The 25,026-nt window shown below is 37.1% G+C and overlaps 1 protein-coding gene across 3 annotated transcripts in view; it reads right to left on the bottom strand.

Moving 5' to 3' along the window:
- Positions 1-25,026, bottom strand: part of cntn4 (contactin 4) — a 123,327-nt gene that overhangs the window by 83,210 nt on the left and 15,091 nt on the right. For 2 of the 3 annotated variants that reach the window (XM_056751603.1, XM_056751604.1), the window contains exons 2-3: positions 23,481-23,616; positions 4,335-4,467 (exon numbers count right to left, since the gene is read on the bottom strand). In XM_056751603.1, the coding sequence (XP_056607581.1) occupies positions 4,335-4,467; positions 23,481-23,568 (221 nt within the window). In that variant the 5' untranslated portion in view covers positions 23,569-23,616. The remainder of the gene's footprint in view (positions 1-4,334; positions 4,468-23,480; positions 23,617-25,026) is intronic. The other variant, XM_056751605.1, reaches the window with a different exon arrangement.

Raw genomic sequence — 25,026 nt, 5'->3', positions numbered from 1 at the left:
CATAATTACAGAAAAGACGGTCTGTTTTTTCAGACCTTGAATGCTGCAAAAAAAGTTCATGTTCAAAAACGATGTATTTTTATGACAGTTTTTATGTGTCTTGTCCAACTGTTGGATAACTTTGTCACTCCTAAGGTTTGATTTTGAGGTCTGTTGAAATTCAACAGACACTGGACTGGAATGGCCTCAATACACCTAGAAATGCAGATTGTTTCCAAGGTTGTATATTGAGATATACTGACATATATTGGAAAGATGTCTAAAAACACCAAGATATACTTTATTGCTGATTTCTTTTAGTTTCATGTTGGCTTTCTCAGCTCGATGTAAGTTCTTAGTAAAAAATAACCAAAATGTCTCTAACACTAACATTTCTTGAGTTTCTTGTTGAAATACTTTTTTTAGAGCAGCTGGTGTTTTTTGAAGTGTAAAATGATGCTTAGAATTAAGAATAATGACACCACAATATCTGTGTCGTGATTAAATTCTCAAAAGAAATGTTGCAATGTTACATCGGTGCAATGACATCTAATTATATAAAATAACATCGCATTGAGAACAAGAGGATGTTATGAGTGCATGTCAACAGTTATTACTAACCCCCGCCCCTGTAAGAAATGGAAATTTCACCACCTACAGTCTCCATCTTGAGTGACAAAACATCCAGTCCGTGTCACAGACAGCCTGCGTTGTTTTCTTTATCTCCAAGTATTTTTTGTGTGTGTGTGTGATACATTTGCATGTTCACACTATGACAATACTTCATTCTTGTTTCATCATGGGGCCAGAAATATCGCCTTCTTCGCTCAGAAATGTAACAACTTCATTTCTAAAGATCAATTATCAGCACCCAAATGAGAATTCTCCTATATGACAGCATGTCAAAAAAAACGTTTGTATCCAGTAAAAAAATACACCCATATCCCATCTGCTACTATAACTATGGCTACGGGCAACACTTTGATTGACAATTCTTCCTTAACTTCGCGTGGAGGTGACGCAAGGATACGCTGTAGCGTTCTCAGCTCTCTTTCATGTCTCGCGCCGAGGTATAGAAGAGCAGTGAATCAGAAGCTGTCTGTAGTGAGGGAGGAATGTCTTAAGTAAAAGGAGAGGTTGGTGTTTTCAGATGAAGTGAGCCTGGCAGTATAATTTACAATAAGTTGTTAAACTTCAATTATTCCGCCTCTTCACTGTTCTCCTACAGACACAGTGGGTGTTACAAAGCTCAGATCAAGAGTCTGGCGTCTTAGGACTTCTCTGGTTTAACTTGTGGTCTTAAATATAAATGAATGGTTGACAGATAGATAGAACACAATAATTGACGCTCTGGGCATTCTCTGAACCAACTTCATGACATGCCACCTGGGTACTTTTAAAATGGGATTGAAGGAGTTCTCAGGTCTGGAAGCTTCTAGTCTGCTTTCGATCACATTTAAGCTTATCTTAAAGCAGAGTGGCGACAGAAACGCAAGGTCAAGGGTTGGAAAAAAAGAAACATATTTATTGAATGTACAGGGTCTTAAATGCACTAAGTATATGCAACCTTTAGTTTGAAATATGAATGCATTTAAGCATACATCTTTACATCAAAAGGTTTTCAATTTCAGAAACAAAAATTCACACTGGCAGTATAAAAAAAAAGTTTCATTTAGGCCAATTCATTTCTATTCCTAACAAAATTCAACTTTAAAATATCTTCAACTTAAATTTAACTGACATTTTTAAATGTAATAAGCATAATTAAATTGAAAAGGGAGCTTATTTGTACGAATTTGTAGAATCCCATTCAATATTTTTTTACATTTTGCTTTCATGCCGGGTGGGATTAGGGGCGGGGCTTCAGTATTGCCACCTCATAAAATAGTTACGAATAAATCAGGCTGAATGTAACAAGATAAACACAAATGCCATTTTCGACGATCTGTGCAAGTGTTCATAAAAGATTAAAGATAAAATGACCTGACAGCATTAAGTCACTCCAACAAAAGTCATTCTTAAAGGGGTCCTCCACCCAAATATGAAAATTATGTCATGAATTACCCTCCCCCGGCTGTTCCAAACCTGTTCCATAAATGTATTTTTTCTGTTAAACACAAATAAAGATATTTGGAAGAATGTTAGCCACAAACAGTTCTGGGAAATCTTTGATTAGCATAGTAAAAAAAAAGGTAGTCAAAGGTGCCCCAGAACTGTTTGCTTTCCTAAATTCTTCAAAATATCCTTTTTTGAAATCCACAGACCAAAACATACATAATATTTTTTCCTACTATGGAAGTCAACTGTCAGTTGCTAACATTCTTCCAAATATCTTTCTATGTGTTCAACAGAACAAAGAAATGTTTGCATTCTTCGAACAACGGAGGGTGAGTAAATGTCCAGTTTTGGCGGAGTATCCCTTTAAGGGTAAGATTCATTTAGCATAAATAGACAAACCAGAACAAAATAAAACAAAGGCATGATGACAATATCCCCTTGCAGCCACGACAGCTTTAACCTGACGCTCCATTTACTGAGCGCAGACTTTTACGTGCTCGTGTTCAGACATCGCGAGGCACTACACAACACCATCTGCCTCAGGAGACATTCTGAGGATCTGTTGCGCACATTAAATCTTCCCGCATAACACATCCCTTACTAAAACCTTCTTCCAAGAAGGGGGCCGCATGCCAGATGCCTCCGCTCAAAAACTACAGTCACAGCTTTGATTATCCTCGGGGCTTGTGCGCGAGCTTAAATAACGTGTAATGAAACAGGCACCAGGGAAGGACCGCCTAGGCTTGCAGGCTGAATTAGCCACGGCGCAGGATGAGAGCGGTTCGGGAGGTTGAACTTAATGCACTTTGAAAGTGATGGACACTAGACCTGCCAACAGAGGGACATCCATCAAAAGGCTCCATGATTCAACCTTCTTGACAGGAAACAGGAAGCCCTTGATTAGCCTTTCCATTAAGCTTGATCAATTCGGGAAAAGCACATGGATCTGCAGCCCGGGAGGTAAACGTTAATCTGAAGCTATTGAACCAGACACTTCATTAAAATACAGTAGTAAGGAACACATTTAACTATTGATAAGTCACAAAGGTTGCGTGGAAGAATAAAACTAGATTTTTTATGAATATGTATGCATAATCATAATGACCTTCAAGGTCTTTCTGTTAGGTCCAACTGTCTGATTATGATTTATATAATTATGCATAGCACTTTTTTTATCTTTATCTCTGTTTAAAGCTGCAATCTGTAACTTTTGCCTTTTTGCCATGTCTAAAATAAAATTGCTGGTTACCTGCATTATAGGTGGGGTATTTCTGAGGGGTCACTATAGACAATCTGTCTGCCGAGTCGTGGAGTACAAATGAACTGATTTTAAACTCAAAACCAGAAAAAAGAATAACATATAGACAAGTGGGGAATGTAATTTTAAGGTCCCTGATCGTTTCAGTTTGACCTTTACAGTTAACAAGGCACATTTCAGCATGAAGTGTTTTCTGAACTCGTCTTAATGTAACGCATGCTTTGCAAAGTGCCTGTTATTGAAAGACCAAGCGAATCTGACAGCGAACTTCAACCCTTAAGTCAGCACTGTTATTTATTTCTGTATAATTCTGTATATCTGTATATATTTCTTTGTTCTGATGAACACAGAGAAAGATATTTGGAAGAATTCCTGTAACCAAACAGTTCTTGGACCCTATTGACTACCATAGTAGGAAAATTAACTTTATAATTGTTTGGTTCTGTTGAACTCAAAAGAAGATATTTTGAAGAATGTAGGACAGTTAAAGGGATAGTTCAGCCAAACACTCATTCATTCTCCCGGGCCTTGAATCAGCAAGCTGTGTTATTTTTTGCCAAGCCTCCTCGAATTCTTCCCAAAGCTGAGCTTCAGTTAACACTCCAAGCAGAACCATAACACAGATACACATTTGTTAAAGGAATAGTTCACCTTCAAAATTATGTCATTATTTACATGCCATCTTGTCTTTTCAAATGTGTAAGACTTTCTTTCTTCTGCAGAACATAAAAGAAAACACTTTTAATTCGCTGGGTGCAATGACTTGGCATTGATTCTATACAACAGAAGTCAATGGGGACCAACGGATTTTGATTGCAAACATTTTTTTAAATATCTTCTTTTGTGTTTCAAATACACGGTCTTTGATTAAAAAGCAAAGACAGTTTTTCGAAAGTCGGACATCATGTTTGGCCTTTCAGTCCAATGTGCACTGGTATAAAAAACATCTTTACAATTGCAAAGTGTCTGTATCACAATTTTCTAAAGCACTGATGCAGACGACCAGACGCTAGTGTTTTTGTCACCGCATTTAACCCACCTGTAAAAAGGAGGCGGGTGACCTTGAGCTTCACAGCTGAAAACCACCTCCTTGTTCTTCTCCATGGAGTCCACTGGAAACACGATGCTGCCCGGTTGCTTCGTAAACACGGGGCTCTGCAGAGTGTTGCCTGCTGAGAGACACAGAGAGAGACAGCGATCAGCACGCTCCACTTACACAGACACCCAACCTGCTTGCAAAACAAGCTATTAGCCGGTGGCGTTCAGCGGGCCAACGCTGGTAAGCCATTAAAGAGTCAAACCACAAGCAGACAAAACATATCAATTAATTCAAATAACGGCACTGTAACAGAATCGTGTTGATTGATACAGAACAACGTTTCGAGGATGCGTGCTCATCGCTTTTCATCAAGACCCGTGGTCTGTTTTTAGCCTTCGCTATAGAACGCAGTCAATCGCAGGCAATTAGAATTGCGGTTAGCGGCTCTCAGTTGCGATCTGAGATCTTCTTGAGAGGTGACTCTCTGTTGGAGGTACAATTATAAAATGCTTTAGTGATATCAAGTGGCAGTCTATGCGATTGTGATAACAAATCGGAAAAAATTGGGTAAATTCTACAAATCTTTTCTTCAGTAATGTGACGAAAAAAAACATTTCATTCAGAAAAACAGCTGCTTTGAATCAACACTGTAAAATAAAAAAACAAATTGTTAAGTAAAATTCTGTTATTTGTGTTATGTACACCCAACTTGTAAAATTGCAGCCTATTACTGTAATCTGACTTTTTTACCGTATTTTAAAAATATGTACACATTCTGTATAAAAAAACTTAAAATTACGCAAAATTAATGTTTTTAACAGTGTGCGTTTATGAAAGGAATATACAAATGCAGGATTGCTTGTCCTTTTCCACCAAAAACTGTGTCCCCAGAAATAGACTATAAAGGAAATGTCACTTTTTCTTTTTTTAAGTAATTTATATAATATAAAAACACATCTTATGGCGATTTTGTCACTTTTCCATAACGTTCTAAGATTCCTTAATTGTCCACTTAGAGCTTGTTGTTCTTATTATAGAAAAATGTATCATTGTGTTAGGTCAACCTTTACAACCTTGATCTTCGCCCAAAGGATCTCCAACAAACGTTAAAAATAAACTGTAAAAATACAGGAACCAGAACTGAGCCTAACTAAACCAGACTGCAGCAGACATAAACCCCTCTAAAGGTCACCTAGCTTACAAACAAGCGCCAAGAGCGAACATTTTCACCCTGGCCCGATGAACATCAGCAGTATTTCAGCCTCCAACAAACTGAAAAGTGTTTTTTAGCAGTAGGGGGTAATCGGTGTATCGTAAATAAACACAAGAGGCTTCAGAAAACACATTATTCAAAACATTATTTAAACAAGTAGCATAAAGGGAAAAAGCGCCACGACCGTTTCAGGCTCAAAGTGGTCTTTTTGTTTTCTGAGAAATCCATTTAATTCCATTTATGTTCAGATTTATTGAAATCTTATCTGCGGTTTGTGAACAGCTTGCATTGCTCGCAGGAGACAGAGTGAGAGATTTCAAGCTTCCTGTTCAGAAACCAAAATTTTGATTCCTGGGGTCTTTTTCTAAGAATGTCTTTCGTTTTATTCGGCTGCAGAATGTGTTTTCGCCAAAGGCAGCGTAAATATGTTTTGTACCTCCGATAATATTCAAAATGTTTTAGCCAAAGTAAACCCAACATAATAAATCCACAAATCATTTCCAGATTTCTTCGGCATATGCAAAATTTCAAGACAAGATTAATCTATATCTATTCAAAGTTTTGAACTGCTCTCTACCCTATGTAGATGGGAAAACAATATTTCAAAAAGGACTATAAGATAATAAATAATAACTTTTACAGTGCCAAGGCCTTTATTATACAAATTCTACATTTCCTCTATAACATTTTATATTAACTTTCCTCAGGAGCATTAACAAAAATGATAGCGTTTTGCAAATCTTAGTCAACGTTCAACCAATAGATTTAAATGCCCTGAAACAAATGTAAAGAAAATTGGAAACGGTTTATAAATCATCTCCATGGCTCTTCTACAGTGCTGTCAAAGACTGGCTTCATATAATCACACTTTTAAATCTTAATATTACATTCTGAAACTATAATGCGAATGGACTCCATAGTGGGTAATGATAATAAAAAAAGCCTTGGAACCAGAGATTGCAAACATTATATAAATGTATAAATAAATAGATATTTGTATGCATTTGTACGAAAATAACAAACTAATCAAGTGGCTACCTGCTGGGAAATAAACTGAGAATTTGTATAAATAATTTCAAACCAAAAAGCTTTGTAACGTGATCAAATATAAAAAGACACCAATCTCCAGTGTGTTCTTTCATCTCAAAATTAAGTCAGCCAGCATTCACCATCACAGCGCAAGAACTTCTAATTTAAGTGGATGCTTAAAACACTGTTCAAGTGTGAATTAATTCACAACCTTTGTTTGTACTGTGAATGCAGTATGCATGTGTGATCAAGTACGGATGGGTGTCTAGATGCAGGCGGAGTAGAATATCATCCAAAGAACATGACTCAAAAGGGACGCAACAGAGCAAAGGTGAGTGCGTGTGAATCACTGCCACATGTTTGGCTGCCATCCCTTGTGCTTTAATTGGGCTTGTATCGTTTCCCATCAAACAGCGAGATGCTTCATCTCAGCTCCAACTGTCTGCACTAATTCCCCCTGTGACATGACTATGACAGGCCCTTATTTCACTGTCAAAGGCACTATGATGCATTCCCTCTTTACCTGGAGATAAACGCCGCGCGACAAACATTCATCGGATTTGTTTGGTAAAATACACGGCCTATGTGAGCGTTTCTGGGTTAGGTTTGATATTAAATTCAACGTGAAATCACAACATACTTTTTAAATAAATGATATATGTGTTATTGTGGTCAATTCAGTTAATGCAGATAAAAAGAGATATTGTTTGTATTTCGGAGCCATCTTTTCTTTTGATCCATTCTCTCTAACAACTTCAATTCTGGTATGTACATTTTCACTATCCAGTTCAATTGAAGGGACAGTTCACGCAAAAATAACAAATCTGTCATCATTTACTCACCCTCGAGTTGTTCAGAATCTGGAATAACGCTTGTAACTAAACAATTCTTGGCAACCCTTGATAACCATAGTATGAAAAATGACAATTGAAGTCAAAAATGCCCGAGAACGGTTTGCTTTCCAAATTCTTCAAAATATTTTCTTTCCCTACTGGTAGTCAATGGTGGTCAAGAACTGTTTTGTTAAAGGGATAAGTAAAAAATCTTTCTTTATTCACTCACCCTCACGTCATTTCAAACCTGTATGACTATCTTTCTTCTGTAGAACACAAAAGAAGACTTTTTGAAGAATGTTGAAAACCAAAGAAACACTGGCCCCCATTGACTCCCATTATACGTTTCACAAAACCACTGAGACATTTCTCAAAATAACTTCTTACAAAAGATACACAAACAGATTTTTAATAACATAGAGGTGAATATATAATTAATAAATTATATTAACATAATGCAAGAATGGTTTACTTAGACAGGACTCAATGCTGATGATTTTTTCTACTGGTCCGTTTGGGCACGTGGCACCAATTTTTACCGGCCCTTTCAAACTTTTCACTGGCCCAACCACAATTCTTCTAATTACTATCTTTTTTTTTACCAACGCAATTTTTATAAATAAGGGTATAATACCATAAAAACTATCAGCCTAGGACCAAAATGTTCAAATATTGTTGAAGACAACTAATCAGTGAGTAATAAAATAAGATCAAGTAATCAAAGTAAATGTAATAAAGCAAACATACAAATAATCAGTGCATTTCAGTTCTACGTTGGTCTAATAAAAGTAGTTATCAGGTACAGAAATTAAATAATGTATTAAATATAATATTGATTCAACCTTACTAAAGTTATAATTTAGAAAGTAAAGAGCAGTGAGTGTTTTTTGTCTCCATTCTTTGTTGTTTGATGAACAAAACTGAGACGTTTTTTATGCTGCTGCCCCTTTAAGAGATGCACGAACCCGTTTGTTTCCACATGCCTTTTGTTTTCGCACGACGTAATTGATAACTTTTTAAAAGGACACTTGGTAATATGCAGCAATCTGGCCACGCACGTATCTGAAACAGCACGTGAGAACCGAATCCAGTCCTCTTTTGCGTCTTCTAGGGAATATTTAAATAGGAAAGTCTTAAAAACTGTCAAATTATAATTTTCCATGACGATACAGCACTGGCCCGATCGGGCAAGTGACAGTTCTCTCAACTGGCCCGAGGATCTCCCATGCTGGCCCCGGGCCATCGGGCAGTCCTTCATGTAGAGCCCTGCTTAGAGTCTCTACATTTTAAACTGGGACAAGTAAAACAATTCATGAACTTTGTTTGAAAAACTTTTAGCTTTTTCCTATTTATCAATGTCACTGAGAGGCCAATTACCTGCACAAACACACAAACAAGATCTATCCAGAGGACATATAACATTTGACATAAAGCATGAGACACGTTTCAGAAGCCTTGCATCATGTCTCGCTCCATGACAACGCAGAGTCACAAAAACAACAGCCGACGAGCTCGGCTTCTCTACGCGAACGTCCAGAAACGTCTTTTTGCAAGCCATTCGAGCTTAATACAGAAAAGAGTGAACTAAGCTAACATTTTAATTACAGCGACAATCTTTAACAGTGAATTAAACGGTGGCACCAGCACAATTATTCAAGAGCAGGTGCGCACGCCCTCTGGGACGGTGAACCGGCTTGAAACTGCGAGAGTGCACCTCCTGTTCTTCAACCAGCATGTGTTTTGATCAACCACGTATCCCAGACAGTCAATTAACAATGCATACTCATTAAAAGATCCCTTCTGTGTCAAAAAAGAAGAAGAATGGGAGGATGGCACAGAAGCAAATTTTTGTTTGTCGCATCTTCTTTTGTGTTTCATATTTCTGCAGCCATCAAATTCAGGAGGCGCCCAAACCCCCAACAATCGGATAAAAGAATATTTCAAACTCGGTTCGTTCTACCAAAACATGTTGTGAATACCACAAATTAGGTTTAGAAGAAGTCAGTGAGAGGTGTTGATCGAGAGAGAAGAGGCATTAAGCCAGGGAGGCCGGTTTCTATGAATAAAACATTTATCGATATATGCATATGCAGAGGAAAGTGTTGAGCAAGCGCAAACAAAAACAATATGAAACGGCTGCCAAAAAGGGAAACTGCAAAACAAAAAGGAAAGAAACCTAGAAAGGAAAACAGGGCTAGCAGTGAATCGCTGACATCACCAATTAGCAAGGGCTTGCCTGCGCAGCCGCCTGGGGACGCGCGTGCCTTCGCGCAGCCACTAGAAGAATAATTGCATCCCTGGAGATGGAACAGGTGAGTCCACCTGGAGCAGAACAAGGGCTTCTGCTACTCAGAAACAGTCTTGGCTTTAATCAACAAGAAGTCAGCGCCTGCTAATATCATCATCAACGACACGCAAGCGAATGAAATGAAAGCTAATGGACGCTTTAGCGCAGTCACTTTAGCGGACTGGCATCTTAGATTATTTTTCACAAAGTCAGGAGGTTCTTGAAAATATCACGAGCGCTAGAGTGTCTCAGTAAAAATTGATTACTTGAGGCTTCTGGTCTCCTTCAAAGTCCAGATGATGAGATTTAGGCCGAGGATGGAGAAGGAGGATCAGGGCCAGGCTGCGGACCAAATGTCGATGCAGTTGCACTCCGCTGGATGGTCTTGCGGAGTCAGTAGGGCTGTGTCAATAGGGCACTACCACCGTTGGCCTGGCAACGGAACTCTGGGTGGCACAGAGCAGATGTTGCTGTGCAAAGATTGTGCTATTCTAGACACTTAAAGTTGCAAAATAGTGGGGCATGAAGAAAAAAGATAAACAACAATAAAACAATCTTATCTTCTTTCACAATCACACAGCAGAATATAATACACTGAACTTTTCTGTTTTTGTGATACTGTAGATCTTCGTGGTAAAGTGTGTCATTTTTTTCGAGGTAAAACGCATCTGTCTACCCTGTCTAAATACCACCTTCAAAATAGCTAAAGTTTGGATATTAATAAACAACAAATGGGTGTAGAAGTGTAATTTATGTATTCCCTTATCACCTGTCTGTCTTGGTTTGGTGGTTCTTTACAACTAATAACATGATTTACCAGAGCATTTTGGCCGGATTGCTGGATCAATAAAGAGCAGGAAGACCCGTGATTGGTCGGTTCACTCCACACGCTCCAACCATTGACCAACACCCTGAAAATATATGAGGAAAAATTCCAACACGAAGGCTTTCATAAATCTGCTTCTAAGGGTATTAGTTCCGCCGTGCAGCTAAATCATGGATTGTCAATAATTCAGCTGAAATAATTTACTTCTCAAGTGCTTCTGACAGCCAAAATATATAACACACTACGCATGATAATGGGAAAAATCATCAGTGGCGGATGATGAGTCTAGTTTATTTTTGATTAATGAGGGATTAATTAATCTTAACACTGCGCTGCTCTTTGCAATGATCGAATGATTTCTAAATCTTAGCAAATGCCATTGTAATTATTAAAAAGAGATGAATTAGACCAGTATGACCTACAACCGGGGTCTCGAGACCAGGTCCAATTAATTAAAGAAGCTGTTGAACTTTCTGCTCATAGGCGTCACTCAATTTTAAAATGCCAAATAAAATACTATTAAATAATAATATTAAAACAAATGAAACAAAATGAAATATAAAATGTAAATATAAAAGTAAAATAAAACAAAATATAACAATTAATATATATATATATATATATATATATATATATATATATATATATATATATATATAAAATAAGATAAAGCCAAATAAAACAAAACATATTAATGTGTTACTTTTTTTGACATTTCACCATAGTAAAACCATACATTTGGTTGTACCATGGCAATACCATAAGAGTGCCATGTGTAAAAGACATGGCACTTACAAGACTTACACAGATGAGATTCCCAAATCATCTGTTCCTTGAGCTCCCACTAAATGAAAAGTGACAGACATTTAAAGGACATGAACGAGACGATTTTAAAATAAAGCGGCTTCTGTGTCTGTAACCATGACAACATAGAGTACCTTCAATTGTAATAGAGTCTGCGTGTGAGGATGACCTGATACGCTCCGTCTCGGAATCAAACTTGGCAAAGGGCCGGAATCAATCAATGAGTAACCAATCAAAAACTCCAGTTAACTTTCTCTCTCGCTCACTCTCTTATTCTCGTCTGAGTCTGGATTCGCAGATTAAAGCGGTATTCATAAAGATGAAAGGCCTTTAAAAAAAGAGCGTTCTCAAGGTGAGAACATCAGACTGTGATTGTTCTTTCATATCGAAGACAAATGCCTTTTTAGCGTGTTTACTTCAGCTCTACAGCAAAAATCTTATTTAAAACATATGCATGTGATGGCACTGGCAGGGCTCTAGATAAATGACTGCCCGATGCCCATGGGCCAGCATGGGAGATACTCGGGCCAGTTGAGAGAACTGTCACTTGGGCCAGTGCTGAATCGTCATGGAAAAATTATAATTTGTACGTATTTAAGACTTGCCTATTTAAATATTCCCAAGAAGATGCAAAAGAGGACTGGATTCGCATTCCGGCACTCGGCCGGAATCGGCATCAGACAATGGGGAAAATACTGAATTGAGTTCGCTTTCACGTCTTCCTACTCTTAATCAGAAATATCAACATAAAAACTATGCCAAAATGCCAATATTACCAATTTACCATTTTACTTGAAAAAAGTAATCAATTATGTCTTACGGGAACAAAGCGCATGTGGAAACAAAACGAGTGCGTTACATTATATTAGATCAGTGCATCTCTTAAAGGGGCAGCAGCATAATTAACGTCTCAGTTTTGTTCAACAAACAACAAAGAATGGAGACAAAAACGTAATTACATTATTTAATTTCGGTACCTGATAACTACTATTATTAAACCAACCTTAAACACATGAAATGCACTGCTTATTTGTATGTTTGCATGACTATTGCACATACTTTGAGTACTTTTTGATTATCTTATTTTATTAGTCACTGATTAGTTGTCTTCAACAATATTTGAAATTTTGAGTTATAGGATAATAGTTTTTATGGTATGATACCCTTTTTTATTAATATTACATAGATAAGGAACCAACAATCAGATAAGTAGATATTATTTATTATATCTTGTGGTGGGGCCAGCAAAAATTTTGGCAGGGTCAGTGAAAATTTGAAACACTTGCCCGACCGGGCCAGTAAAAAAAATCTTTAGCGTTGAGCCCTGGTTGGGCTCGGCTATATATCGTACAAAAAACAAGCCAAAATTGTTCTAATTTATAGAAGTTTATATATTTTAAGAGCTTTAATGAGATTGCTGACCTGATGATTTAGCGTTAGCTGCTTTAATTTATCTTTTGATTCAAATGACTGATACTATATACATCCATACAATCGGTTAAAAGTAAGAAAAACTGTTTTTTAAGTATATATTAAAAAATTGTCTTAATGTAGTTTTTCAGAAACAGCCCAAACAAATGTATCCATGTCAGTAAACCCAAAAGCCATCTAGGATTACAACTTTAACATGCCAAAACAAATCAAAAACACAAATCGCAATCTTTGTGACCAAGTAAAAGTAAACAAGTTTACAGCTTTTACCACAAACCACTGTAAACAGAGAATAAATCACCGCACACAAACACAATGGAAATAAACTACAGCGGAAAATCTAATCCAAAATCTATTGCATTAATTTCCACACACTTTAAGCCATGGGCAGAGCAACTCCTCCATGCTCGGGTCTTACAGATACGAGCAGATAAGTCTGTTTAGAACCAGGACTTGAAACCAATTGTGCGGTTGTTCTCCCTCGGGTCTTTGCAAAGTTAAATTTAGAGATACAGTCTGGTCTTTTTCTGCAAGGCAGCGGGATATCTGTAAATCCAACCATAGCAGACGACACACGGCGTGCCCCGATGAACTCTCAAGAAAATGTATTCTTCCATGCTTGATGGGGCCCAAACCACTTCAGATCATGTGTTTGTAGGAAGGGATCGACAGAGAGCTATATAAATTGGTTCAAGGTCAGGGAACGAAGAAAATGCAGCTCGCGTCGTTCATGCTCCGCGGGAGCTATTACAGTGAATGAGGTTTTGTGAAATGGGGCAAGCCTGGCGCCAAAAGGGAATATTCATCTTTCGTTTATAAATGATAATGGAAAGAAAAAGATATAGATATGAGTACATCACCCACACGTGGATACGACTTGGGTTAAATATTGGTATGTGGAAAAATGCAAATGATGATGTCACCGGGGGAATTTTATGCTGCTTTGAGCATATTCCATCTTCAAGAAAGGTGCCCATTCAGACGTCCTTTAGTGTGTCAGATGTGATCCAAGTCTGTCTTAAAGGGAAAGCTCTTTCTTTACATGAAACAGGCCAGCGTGTGCTAAATAAATTTTGTTCAAATTGAATAAAAACTCGAACCTATATAGTACATTATAGTTAACATTCTTCTAATAAAACAAGAGTCATCTCAGGCATCTTCGACTGAACTTATGGCTTTGCTTTTTCAACTAATTTGTTTTAAGGGTATGACCGGGATACCAAAAAGAACAAATTGCACATCTACTAAAGCTCTCCTGTTTGCCCTATTATTACACCTCTACCTCCCATTTCTTTCAAAGATGCAGGTCTGCGAGCAACATTTGCCTGAGGCGAAATCTATTGGCCTTCCCACGAGACCCAGAAAGTTGTCCGGAGAAAGCGGCTTTGTGATTTGCATGAAAGCCACGTCTCCCAGCCACAGGCTTGACGCAAATCTGCAAGCAAAACCACACAGACCCTAAACCTGACACAATAGCCGTATAAACATAGATGCCTGCCATCAGAACAATTGATGAGAAAAGATTTTACTGAGCCACCACCAAGAATTCAGAGGAAACATAAAGACATGAGCTGGGCTTGTGGATGAGTGACAAGCATATTTTCGCTACAGAGGAGCTTGGCAAAGGGATCTGTGTGATGAGTTCAATTTGTTTCAGGGGTGACAAGGGATTTGCATGGGGCCAAATGTTGGGAATTATTTGCATAGAATCCTCATGCCACGGTGACACCTTTGATTTCGCTCAACCTCTTGTTTTCTCTCGCTTTCCCACCGTCCCTATTTGTTTCTCCCCTGTGTTTTCTCTCTCATCCATTTCACAGAGCTCACCAAGGTCATTATAGTTAAATATTGTTGTATACGACACCATACATGTGCACTGTAATGTAAACAAATAGAAATTGATTTACACAGAAAATTGTGTTGTGCATTATATGTGCACCGACTACAATATGTATCACAAAATGGTCTTATTTATTATTTATTCTCCGAAGATCGACGAAAATGTATCCAGTCAAAAATATCTATCCAAATACAAACACAAGGCATTATTGAATGACCTCTATAATTTTAAAATCAAGGTGTGTGAGAGGTTGTTCACAGCGATGCCATAGAAGAACCATTCACTCAAAGGTTCTTTAAAGAACCATTTCTTTCTTACTTTTTTATAATCTATAATCTTCAGATTTTAAAGGTTATTTAAGGAACCAAAATGTTCTTCTACAGCATCGAAGAACCTTTTGAAGCACTTTTTTTAAAGAATCTGCATCACAGGCAGTTTCTGCCAATCTCATATTAATCTTGAGTGCCTAAACAGTAGTATTGCATATGTCGTATCTTCAAAGAGTATTTCGTCTGATCAAATGTAGAAAAGAGACTGTACGATTTTTTCCGGAAAAACAGAGTTGGGACTAGTGGGGAGAGGGGGAGGGAACTACAGTATGAGCAAGCAACACATCATCGCATTAATCCCTTCGTGTATTTTACATTAGGCACGTACATGCCGATTGCCAACAAAACACAGACCTATGACTTAGTTTGACTTGCAGTTCATGTCCAGCATCTTTGAGCACTGGGACCGCGCCATCTATCAGTTTCAAACGAACTCCAAGTCCAGCGTTATATCAACCGTTTATATAACATCCATTACTGAGCTGCAGTGAATAAAGAGACACACCTATATTTCACTATCGCAAGAGTAACGAGCTGCAGCACAGCGCAGCCCATCTTGACGCAGCGCAGATAACCTTGATGGCAAGCGGGTCTCGCTCATCGGTAGATCCGTGTGTGCGCTCTTTCTTTTTGTCTTGCTGTGGTTTTCAGGGAGAATGGCCAATTAAAGGAATAATTCTGAAAGTTTTTTTAATTCTGGAATTAATCAAATTTTTGAATTTAAAAAAAGTTTCCAAAACAAGTTGGAGTGCTGGGGGAGAGTTTCAAGAACAGAAATACTAAGTCATACGTCCAACTCGTTTTTTAACAAGTTGACCATGTTAAGTATGAGAAGCCAGCACGTTTTATAGTTTCAATAAATCAGAATGCATGACATGATATCTAATCTTTAAGAGTGTAAAACAACCAATCACACTTCACTTTCTCGTCATGATGTTTCATCAAAAACTGATGACACTACAATAAAAAAACTAGCCACAGCTCTGGCTAGAACAAATTATAGCACATCAGTTTACAACCTTAGACAAAAAATAAATGAGTCTAGTTATATGTTTAGTTGATAAAGGTCTAAAACAAAACTCTTATGTATATTTATGAGATGCAACTAAGGCAAACCCAGCAGCTATTTACGCTTCGGTGTGGACCATCTAACACAAGATCCGAGCTGATCCTATCCATAACTGCTGAATCATAAATGCCCTGGAGATGCCAGAATGACGGCAGTCACAATTTACTGCTAAATGTAGCATTTATTGCACATTTCATTGTCAGCAAGTACTGTAGACAGGGTATGAATTTTGAAATTAAACGAGGGTATTGATGCAGTTTCTGTTAAATAACTGTGTCTCAAGCCGCTACATAATAGGAGATGAAAATAATAAAATAATTAAGAGACCATTTCAAAATTATTTTCAGTTTTTATGAATTTACCATTTACAGATATGTGTTTAGGTAAAATTATCAGTTTTGTTTCATTTTGTGAACCAATAAAAATATTTCTCCCAAATTTCAAATAAAAATATTTCTATTTGCATTTATTTGCAGAAAATGAAGACTTGAACAGGTCAAAACAACTGAAAAGATGCTCTGTATCTTTTCAGACCTCAAATACTGAAAAGAAAACAAGTTCATATTCACTTTAAAACAATTTCAACAGTAACATTTGTACAATATTTGTGTTTAGGAAAAGTTATTATTTTTTTGTGTTAGCCTGGTTTTTTGTCACAGTTTTTATGTGTCTTGTCATGCCGTCAGTCTTTTACATTGCTTTTGGATAACTTTATGTTAGGTTTGAGGTTTGATTTAGTTGAAATTCAACAGAAACTGGACTGGAATGGCCACAGTACATCTAGAAATGCTGATTAAATGTCATTTTAAAATCTTATTTTTGTCCGTATAACAAAGTATTCTAAATTACTTCAAAACTAACTCACATAAAGAACAAATTGCAAGACAAAACAGATAACCATCTATAATCACCATGCCACCAAATCGCATGTGAAGTTTAATCCCTTACATGCAAGAAGCCCAGACCTCTAACCAAACACTACACCTTCAGGTCCACATGAGAAAGACACAGCACCTCAAATTACTCTCACATCAAATAGACACAGGATTTATCCGTTCCCATGGATCTCAGTTCCTGGAGATCAATAGCGCTTATGCCATGTGGACCTAATCCGCTAATTTGGATGTGTGCAATCTAATCCAATGCATAAAATTCTCGAGTGTCACTAGAACAAAAGCCACTGATGTTGGTTCAGCGGTTACTCAGAGTTTCATCATTCCAATTTCCATGCGACGCATCAGATAAGAATTTATCAAATGTGATTCACAAATGACTCAAAGACTGCCATCACACTGCATTTAAATGTGCTCCAAATCTGAAATAAAAAGTCTTATGTGTCCAATTTACTTCTGCTTAGAAAAGCGGCTGAGATCAGAACCGTAAATCTAACATTTGTCACAAATTTTCTTCAGGTCTATTCTTGTGGCCATTGTCTATCATCATAAACACAAGATTTACGTTGAGAGCGACGGATGTGCTTTAAATCCTCACCAATCACGACGATCGTCCGTGGAAGCGCGTGCTCGCAGACGTACATACACAGGCAAAACCACCTACACGCACGCAAAAACAATTACGTTTCACATTACCAATTCATATTCATAAGGAGAGAGGCGTGTGAAATATGTGCTGTGAAATGTGATAACATATGATGAAGAGCTCAACGTCTGCATCTTTTATTGCAAGCGGAAAGTCAAACAATCTGGATATATGTGTGCTCTACTACCTCACGGTATGCGAAAAGCTTTGGAGGGGGGAATCACACAATCTGATTGCATAGTTTTTCAATATGGAGAGTCGTGAAAGCAAGTAATTTTGTGTTCTATTAGCATTTGTATGTGCTGTGCCAGCGGTAGGTCGGACAGACAGTGCTTTTTAGAACATAACACCTCGCGGAAGGCAGAAATTGTTTTGCGAAAAATGCTGTTTACAGAAACCCCACTGGGCATCGCCTTTACAAGCCATGAATAACTTGGTCACCAAATGACGGGTTTCTGGGCCCCGTTGTCTGTCTTTTCACCTGTGAGAGGTGTTCACAAACCAGACAGCAAAATAAAAGCGTCGGATGAAGGCTGCGTCTCGGTTGATTGCTATATCAGAGTGACCTGCCCCTAAATGAGAAACAACAGCGGAGAAACATCTCCTTATCCTTTGGGTTTCAAGTTTACCAAGCAATGGGAATTCTGTCATCATTTATTCAACTTCATTTCATTCTCAAACCGTGAAATTGCGTGAAATATCAGACATCTTCTCTCACACAGAGCTAGAATATCATAGACTACTTCTAATAATTACAATATTTTTCATTTCGAAAGCTTAGCAGCTAAAGTTTCACTCTGTTTTGTTGAAATAAAAGTGTAGATTAATATCTCGATTCAAAATAGAAGAAAGAATTCATTGAAGCAAGACAGCTATATGGACATGAGGACAAGGATAGATAGAAATATCATTTTTGATGTGACTGTTCCTTTAAGTAGTAGTGATTTTAAATTTTGTACTAAAGTCGCTTCTTCAAACTTGGACAGTAATTATATTTCAGAGGACCTTGACTCACACTTCGAAGAACTTTGAGGAACCAGATCTATGCAGAATATCACAAAATATTCACAAAAGGAAAAAATTTGGGCAAAGGTGGGCAAATTAAACATCTCAGTCGGGGGAAAATGTCTAGTGTTTGTATACTGATAAGTTCCTCACACAAGCTTATATTAATTTATATATTTATGCATTTGGCAGATACTTTTATCAAAAGAGACTTCCATTGCATTAACCTATACATTTTACATAGGTATGTGCAATCCCTTGGGATCGAAACCCACAACCTTGCATTGTTAACGCAATACTCTTACCACTGAACTACAAGAAAGCACCATAGAGGTCACTGAGGATGAGAACCGAACATCTCGGGACAGAAGTTCAACTAACCTGTTGAGATGTTCAAGGCACATCATGTTGTGGTACACGCTTTCTCCAATTTCCTTTCATTGCATCAGTTTCTGTTATGATTTACCTCGGTGGAAGCTACAATGCGACTGCTTGACAGACAAAGTCCACAATATTTGGATTGCTTAATAGACGTATGATTACAGAACATGTCCATCAATAAAAAATGGCAATAGAATCAATAACGCGACATGCCACTTATAGAAGCAGTTAAATCACAAATAACTGCATATCAATATTTTTAAAGAAAAGCCTCAGATGATGATTTAAAAGACAAAATACAATAATACATAAAGACAAAATATATCTTCGATCCAAGAAAACACAGTAAATATTTACTTTCTGATGCACTTTAGGCTCCATTGGATAAAAGTGGCTGCCAAATGCATAACTGTACATATAAATGTAATGTGTATATGAAAAGATAACTTTTTTTTTTTTTAAATCATGCTTTTTATTGTGCATTCCAAGAAATATCAATCAAACTGAAAAGAATTTGTTTTTTACAAAGCAAATATAACAAAAAAACAGCTTACCACTAGAATAAAAGCATGATAACATAATGAAAACATGAGTTTTAACAATTTTTTAAAACAGAATTTTCTGCGTTTGCAAATAAACTCTTCATATGCAGACTAATGTATTTGCTTCTGTGCGTCAGCTGGGTTTGTGCAGACTACAGGTCAGAGGGCATCATTAATTGTGTTAATGTTTTTAATTGCATAATTCTTTCTTATAATTAATCTAGCTAAATGAATGTGCCAAACTGACAGGCCTGGAAACTAAAATATCAAACAAACAGTCAGGCACCCAGTGCACCAGAACAAGAAAAGCAGAATGGAAATTAGAATGCAGCTTGTGTTCTGGTGAAGTGCGTGTGACGCTAAGGTAATCACATGCTAACTGGGTGGGCGATCGGGGTGGAGTGATGTGTGTGCGCGAGTCGCAGACAGCTCGCCCTGTCACTAGCGCTGCTGTGAGAGAACAAAGAAAGACGCCTAGCAGGGGACGAAGATCATTGCGGACCCCTCTCAGCATTCTGAGCAGTCGCCCTGCCAAGTTTCGTCTTTTCAGGGGCAAACCTTCCTCGTCTGTGCCGTTCGGAAGGTTGCGCGACCTTTGCTGTCAGTTCCGCGATAAAAAGGAGTACAATCTTACCAGTTCCACCCACTGCTAACTGAAAATACAAGAGAAGAACAAAGATCCCTCAGTGCAAGAGAGCCACGAACACATAGGCTTTTCCGATCCAATACAGGGAGGCATAGCATGTGTTAGTGGTAGCATAATGCAACTGAACAGATTAAAAGGAAACTCCAAGGAAGTTTGATTGTTGCGTACAGGCGAGCCGTGACAAACGTTACAGGTGGCTGCAGTTCAAAGAATTTTTACTGAAACATTCTTGAGTTAAATTGCTAGGCATATTGCGTTAGCGATGCAAAGGTCATGGGTTTATGAAATGATACACATAATAAAACATTTATAGATTGAAGTGCTGTACGTCACTTTGGGTAAACGTGTCTGCCAAATCAACGAATGTAAATGTAATGCAAATGCATTAGTAATGTCGCCATGCATACGCATACAGAACATGGCATCCCCATGGAGATTTATTAGCAACACAATGAGGCATTTAAGCTCAACTGAGAGAACACTCACAATTAAGTCTCTGGTGATAAACATCTGTTTTGTACTTAAAAAAAAGATGTTGGCGAACTGGCATACTACACGCCCAGGAAAGGTCACGTAAGGATTGCTTTTCTTTTCCATTTGAATGGCCCATGCGGATATTTAAATCCAAAAGAAACAAAAAGCATTCATGTATTGATTGTTTTTTAAATCATAAATAAACTGACCAATGGGAAGGTGGCCAGATATTCTAACGTGGCAAAACAAGCACTGTCATAGAGAAATACTGGGGCTAATACGTTTAGCCAATACATAAATTAAATAAAAGCAATTTAAAAGGAGTCAGAGATCTATAAATCAAATCAAATCTAGTGGCTAATGGATATATAAAGTGGGGACATCGTGTGTTTACTTATTAACAGCTGACAGTTGCACTCAAAACTCCATCAAAACGAATGCATAAATGTAAACTTGCAACAGTTGTGTGATTTCTCTTAATATTAACTGGATACAATATTGGACAGAATATCACTGTATGCACTGTAAAAAAAAAAAAGTATTATTCTTTGTCAAGAAAATGTCCTTTTTAAAGAATTTTTAGACATTTGTACTAAAAAAAACAAGACAAAAATGATAAATAAGGAATTCATTTTTTGCAGTGTGTGGGTCAAACCAACTACAAATTATTATAATTGATTCAAACGACCGTTATATATTTAAAGTCTACTATAAAAACTCACTGGAACCGACTAGCTCTCGACTGATGTGAGTCCAACTACAGACAGAAGTAAATGTGAGTTTAAACACACAAACTTTTCCAGAATACTGCCAGGAAGTTTGCACCGTGATCTTGAAAGGAATTCAATCACACATCGAATGATATTTCTTGAATATTAAGGAAATAATGAGAAAGATGTAACCTTATAAAGTACTAGTTAATGAAATACTTCAGAGAAGGTAAATTGTGTTAATATCAATGAGGCAGTGTTTTAAATATGAGAAATGAAACCTCATAATCAGATTATGATAGATGTGAAAGATCCCTCAGGTAAAACCAGACTAATAAAGATAATAGACACCTTAATTGTTCCTTAATGAAAAATGAAATGAATTTAAGATAGCTTTGAATGAATTCATATCACCAATCCCCCTCGTTTTACATTAATTAATGACAGTGACTTCAGAGAGAGATGATGGTGGGGGGCAAGTTTTACTTCCCTGGAGCCCTAATTTTCTCTTTTAAGATACGGAGAGGGAAGGATCGTGGATTGAATATAGTCGCACGGAATAAACTTTATAGGTTCACAACTGGGCAGAAATGACTAGAAAGTCATCAGCAGGGGCTTTACAAGTTGAGCTATTCACAATATTCTGTGCATTACTTAAATCACCTAAAATACACATATACATCAATTTGATCAATTTGAGGATCTAATCGAATTTATTGGAATGGCGAGATGCAAGACGAAGTCAACAAACTGTAACATAGACTTAAAACTTCCCATCATGCTGTATTACACAAAGTAAAAACGTTATTGGCTTTTTGTGACAAGTCATTTTGAAATATGCTATCTGGAGCACCTTTGGGTCAAAAGTGTTCCCATGAATTTAATTTCAGATTGGTATAAAATACATCCATCTGCCAAAGAATAAAGATTCAGTTTTCTACCTCCGCTTGATTAAATCTCACATTCTTAGCTATAAATACATTCAAATTAATATTTTTCATCTTAGTATCCTATCCTACCAGTCAATCACCTCATTTACATTCAAAACTATGAGGCAAACAGCAGACAGCCCTTCCTGTTCAATCTCTTTACTTACAATTCTCTCTTGAAAGTTTACAGTCCTATTATTTGTAACATAATTTAGTGTTTCAGTAATGATTACTATTTGCCAGTTTCAAACGTATTCGAGTTGGTTTCTCTATCAGATATTAAAGCAGAGGTAACATGCTATATTACATGCATTCTGACTTCTTTACACTGTCAAACGTGCTGGCTTCTCAAACTTAACATTGTCAACTTGTCAAAAAACGAGTTGAACGCATGACGTAGTATTTAGGTGCTCGATTCACTCCTCCAGGGTTCGAACAGGTTTCATAAAGTTTTCTTCGAACATGGATTCCTGTTTCCTAACAGGGGTGCTTAGTCCCTTATTGGACAACTCCCCGAAAAGCATGCTCACGCGCCATCCAGCGAGGTGAAAGAGCACATCCACACCCAAGTGTGAGAGAAAGAGCACGCCCACGCGTCAACCAGCCAGGGTGAGAAAGTGGACGCCCATCAATGCTGCTTCACTTGGCTGACGGAAGTTTTGTTTGTGTGCTCACTGCATTTCAGTGATGAATGTTATTTAAATGGTGGACCTTACGCTGGATTTGGAGATTGTTTGAAACTGATAGTTGGCGCAGTCCAAGCGCTGATAGGTGGCGTAGTCCAAGCGCTAAAAGATGCCGGACATGAACCTCACAAGCTAAGTCAAACTAAGTCATATGTCTGTGTTTTGTTGGTAATTGGCATGTACGTGCATAATGTAAACAACACAAACTTATAGTGAATCAAAAGTTATGAATTGAGAATGCGATGATGTATTGTGTGCTGTAGTATTGTGTGCCCACCCCCCTGCACGCCTCCAGGAGCTCATCTATTTCCGGAAATAATGGTACAGCTGTATCTTTCTTTTACAAATTTGACTACTAAACTAAATACTATATGAAAATATCAAATAAGATATGAAGTATGCATTACTACTTTATAGGTAGATACTTAAGATTAATATGAGATTGGCAAACCATGCGTGTGTTAACTCATCTTTAAATACCGCCCCCTGCCCTAAATACAAAAGAATATGGGGCCAGACTTCACAAAAAGCAGCTGCCAGACGCATCAAAAGTTCTTAATAAGATACTTTTACCTGCGAGGCACCCCATGAATGACTGCAGCAGCAGCAGTTTCCATAGCAACTTCATCTTCAGTTTGGTTCGGTCAAAGTCAACTCGCATCCAATCAGGAATGCAGGGAGTCCTCTCTATGGTTTCCTGATCCTCACTCTGCAAGGAACACAAAAAGGAGGTGCTTAGTTCAAGTCAACATGCAGAAAAGTACTGTTACACAGTGACGCTTCATTACGTAGACTTAGTGTGTATGTAGAAAAATCTCAGGGATTGTCAGAAGAGGGAAAATGAATATGTTTATTTGAATATTGCTGCTGTCCTATTGAAACCTCATATCTCCATATTAGGTGATTCATTTTTTTATCCATAAATCATTTATGTTAGTCATACTTTATGTTTTTCACCAGAGCTTGATAGTAACTGATTATTTGTGATCTGGATAACTTATTACATAACAAATATGAAGTACTTGTAATTGAATTACATTACATTACATCAGAGTACAGTTTTAGATTACATAAAACAGATTACATTAAATATTACTTTATTACTTTTTGGTGAGCCTACCACTTTTACTGTTAAGATAACCAACTAACCCACGATAGTGAGACTAACATGTTTTAGTTTAATAGCATTTATTTACAACCCCCCATAGCAAGTCTGACGTGCTTTTGATAACAAGCATTTATGTTCGCTATGTATTGTTCAAAAACAGTGTTAATCTTCACCACCTAGCAACAATAATACTACAATTTTCCCAATAAGTGTAAATCACAAATTCATTGCGAAACTGCATTAGTCATAAATCCGGATATACTGTATTTGTGTTGCTGAATTGTCAATGAACAGCATTCACAGTATATCATCTATTTTCAAAAAATTTGTACACAAAGTTAATAAAATATTGATATATTCTCCATGGTTTAAATTGGATTTTGTATAATATAATCACAAGCAGAGGCGGGTGATACATTTGATCTTTCACACTTTTGTGATTGAATTTAACAAGAAAAGTGTATACACCAGGTGAAGATCAAACAGACACTTGAAAAAAGCAATCTAGCTTGTCAACTTTGACAACATGGTATTTTATCATAAAAATGATAAAAGTGTTTTTTCAAATTTTTTGAAAACATTGGGTATCCTTGGTTTTGAAAGGACAGCGACGATATGTAGGTTTATTCATATTTAAAAATATATAATATTTATGTGGATGATTTTAATAAACACTAACTTTTACAACTTTTTATTTTATGAAGGACACAAATCTTTTGTCATTTCGTCATCATTTATTATAGCCTCTTTTACATTTTCAGTTACTTTTCAACTTTTTTAAAATTTTATTGTTTTGTCCAAAGATTTTTGAATGACATTTTGATTCAAGGGTCAAAAAAGTGTGAAGACAGTTAATTGCTTATATGATATACGTAAAAGCTATTAATTTAAATTGAATGTCGGCTATTTCATGACAAAAACAGGAATGTAAATTTGAAAATGAAAATTAAACATTATCTATTTTACTCCTGCAATGTGTCTTATTTCCAACACATACTTTTGAAAAAGCTG

This window comes from Triplophysa dalaica, chromosome 6 (assembly GCF_015846415.1).
Source record: "Triplophysa dalaica isolate WHDGS20190420 chromosome 6, ASM1584641v1, whole genome shotgun sequence".
In the NCBI taxonomy this organism is placed as follows: Eukaryota; Metazoa; Chordata; class Actinopteri; order Cypriniformes; family Nemacheilidae; genus Triplophysa; species Triplophysa dalaica.
This window is presented reverse-complemented; position numbering and strand designations above follow the sequence as displayed.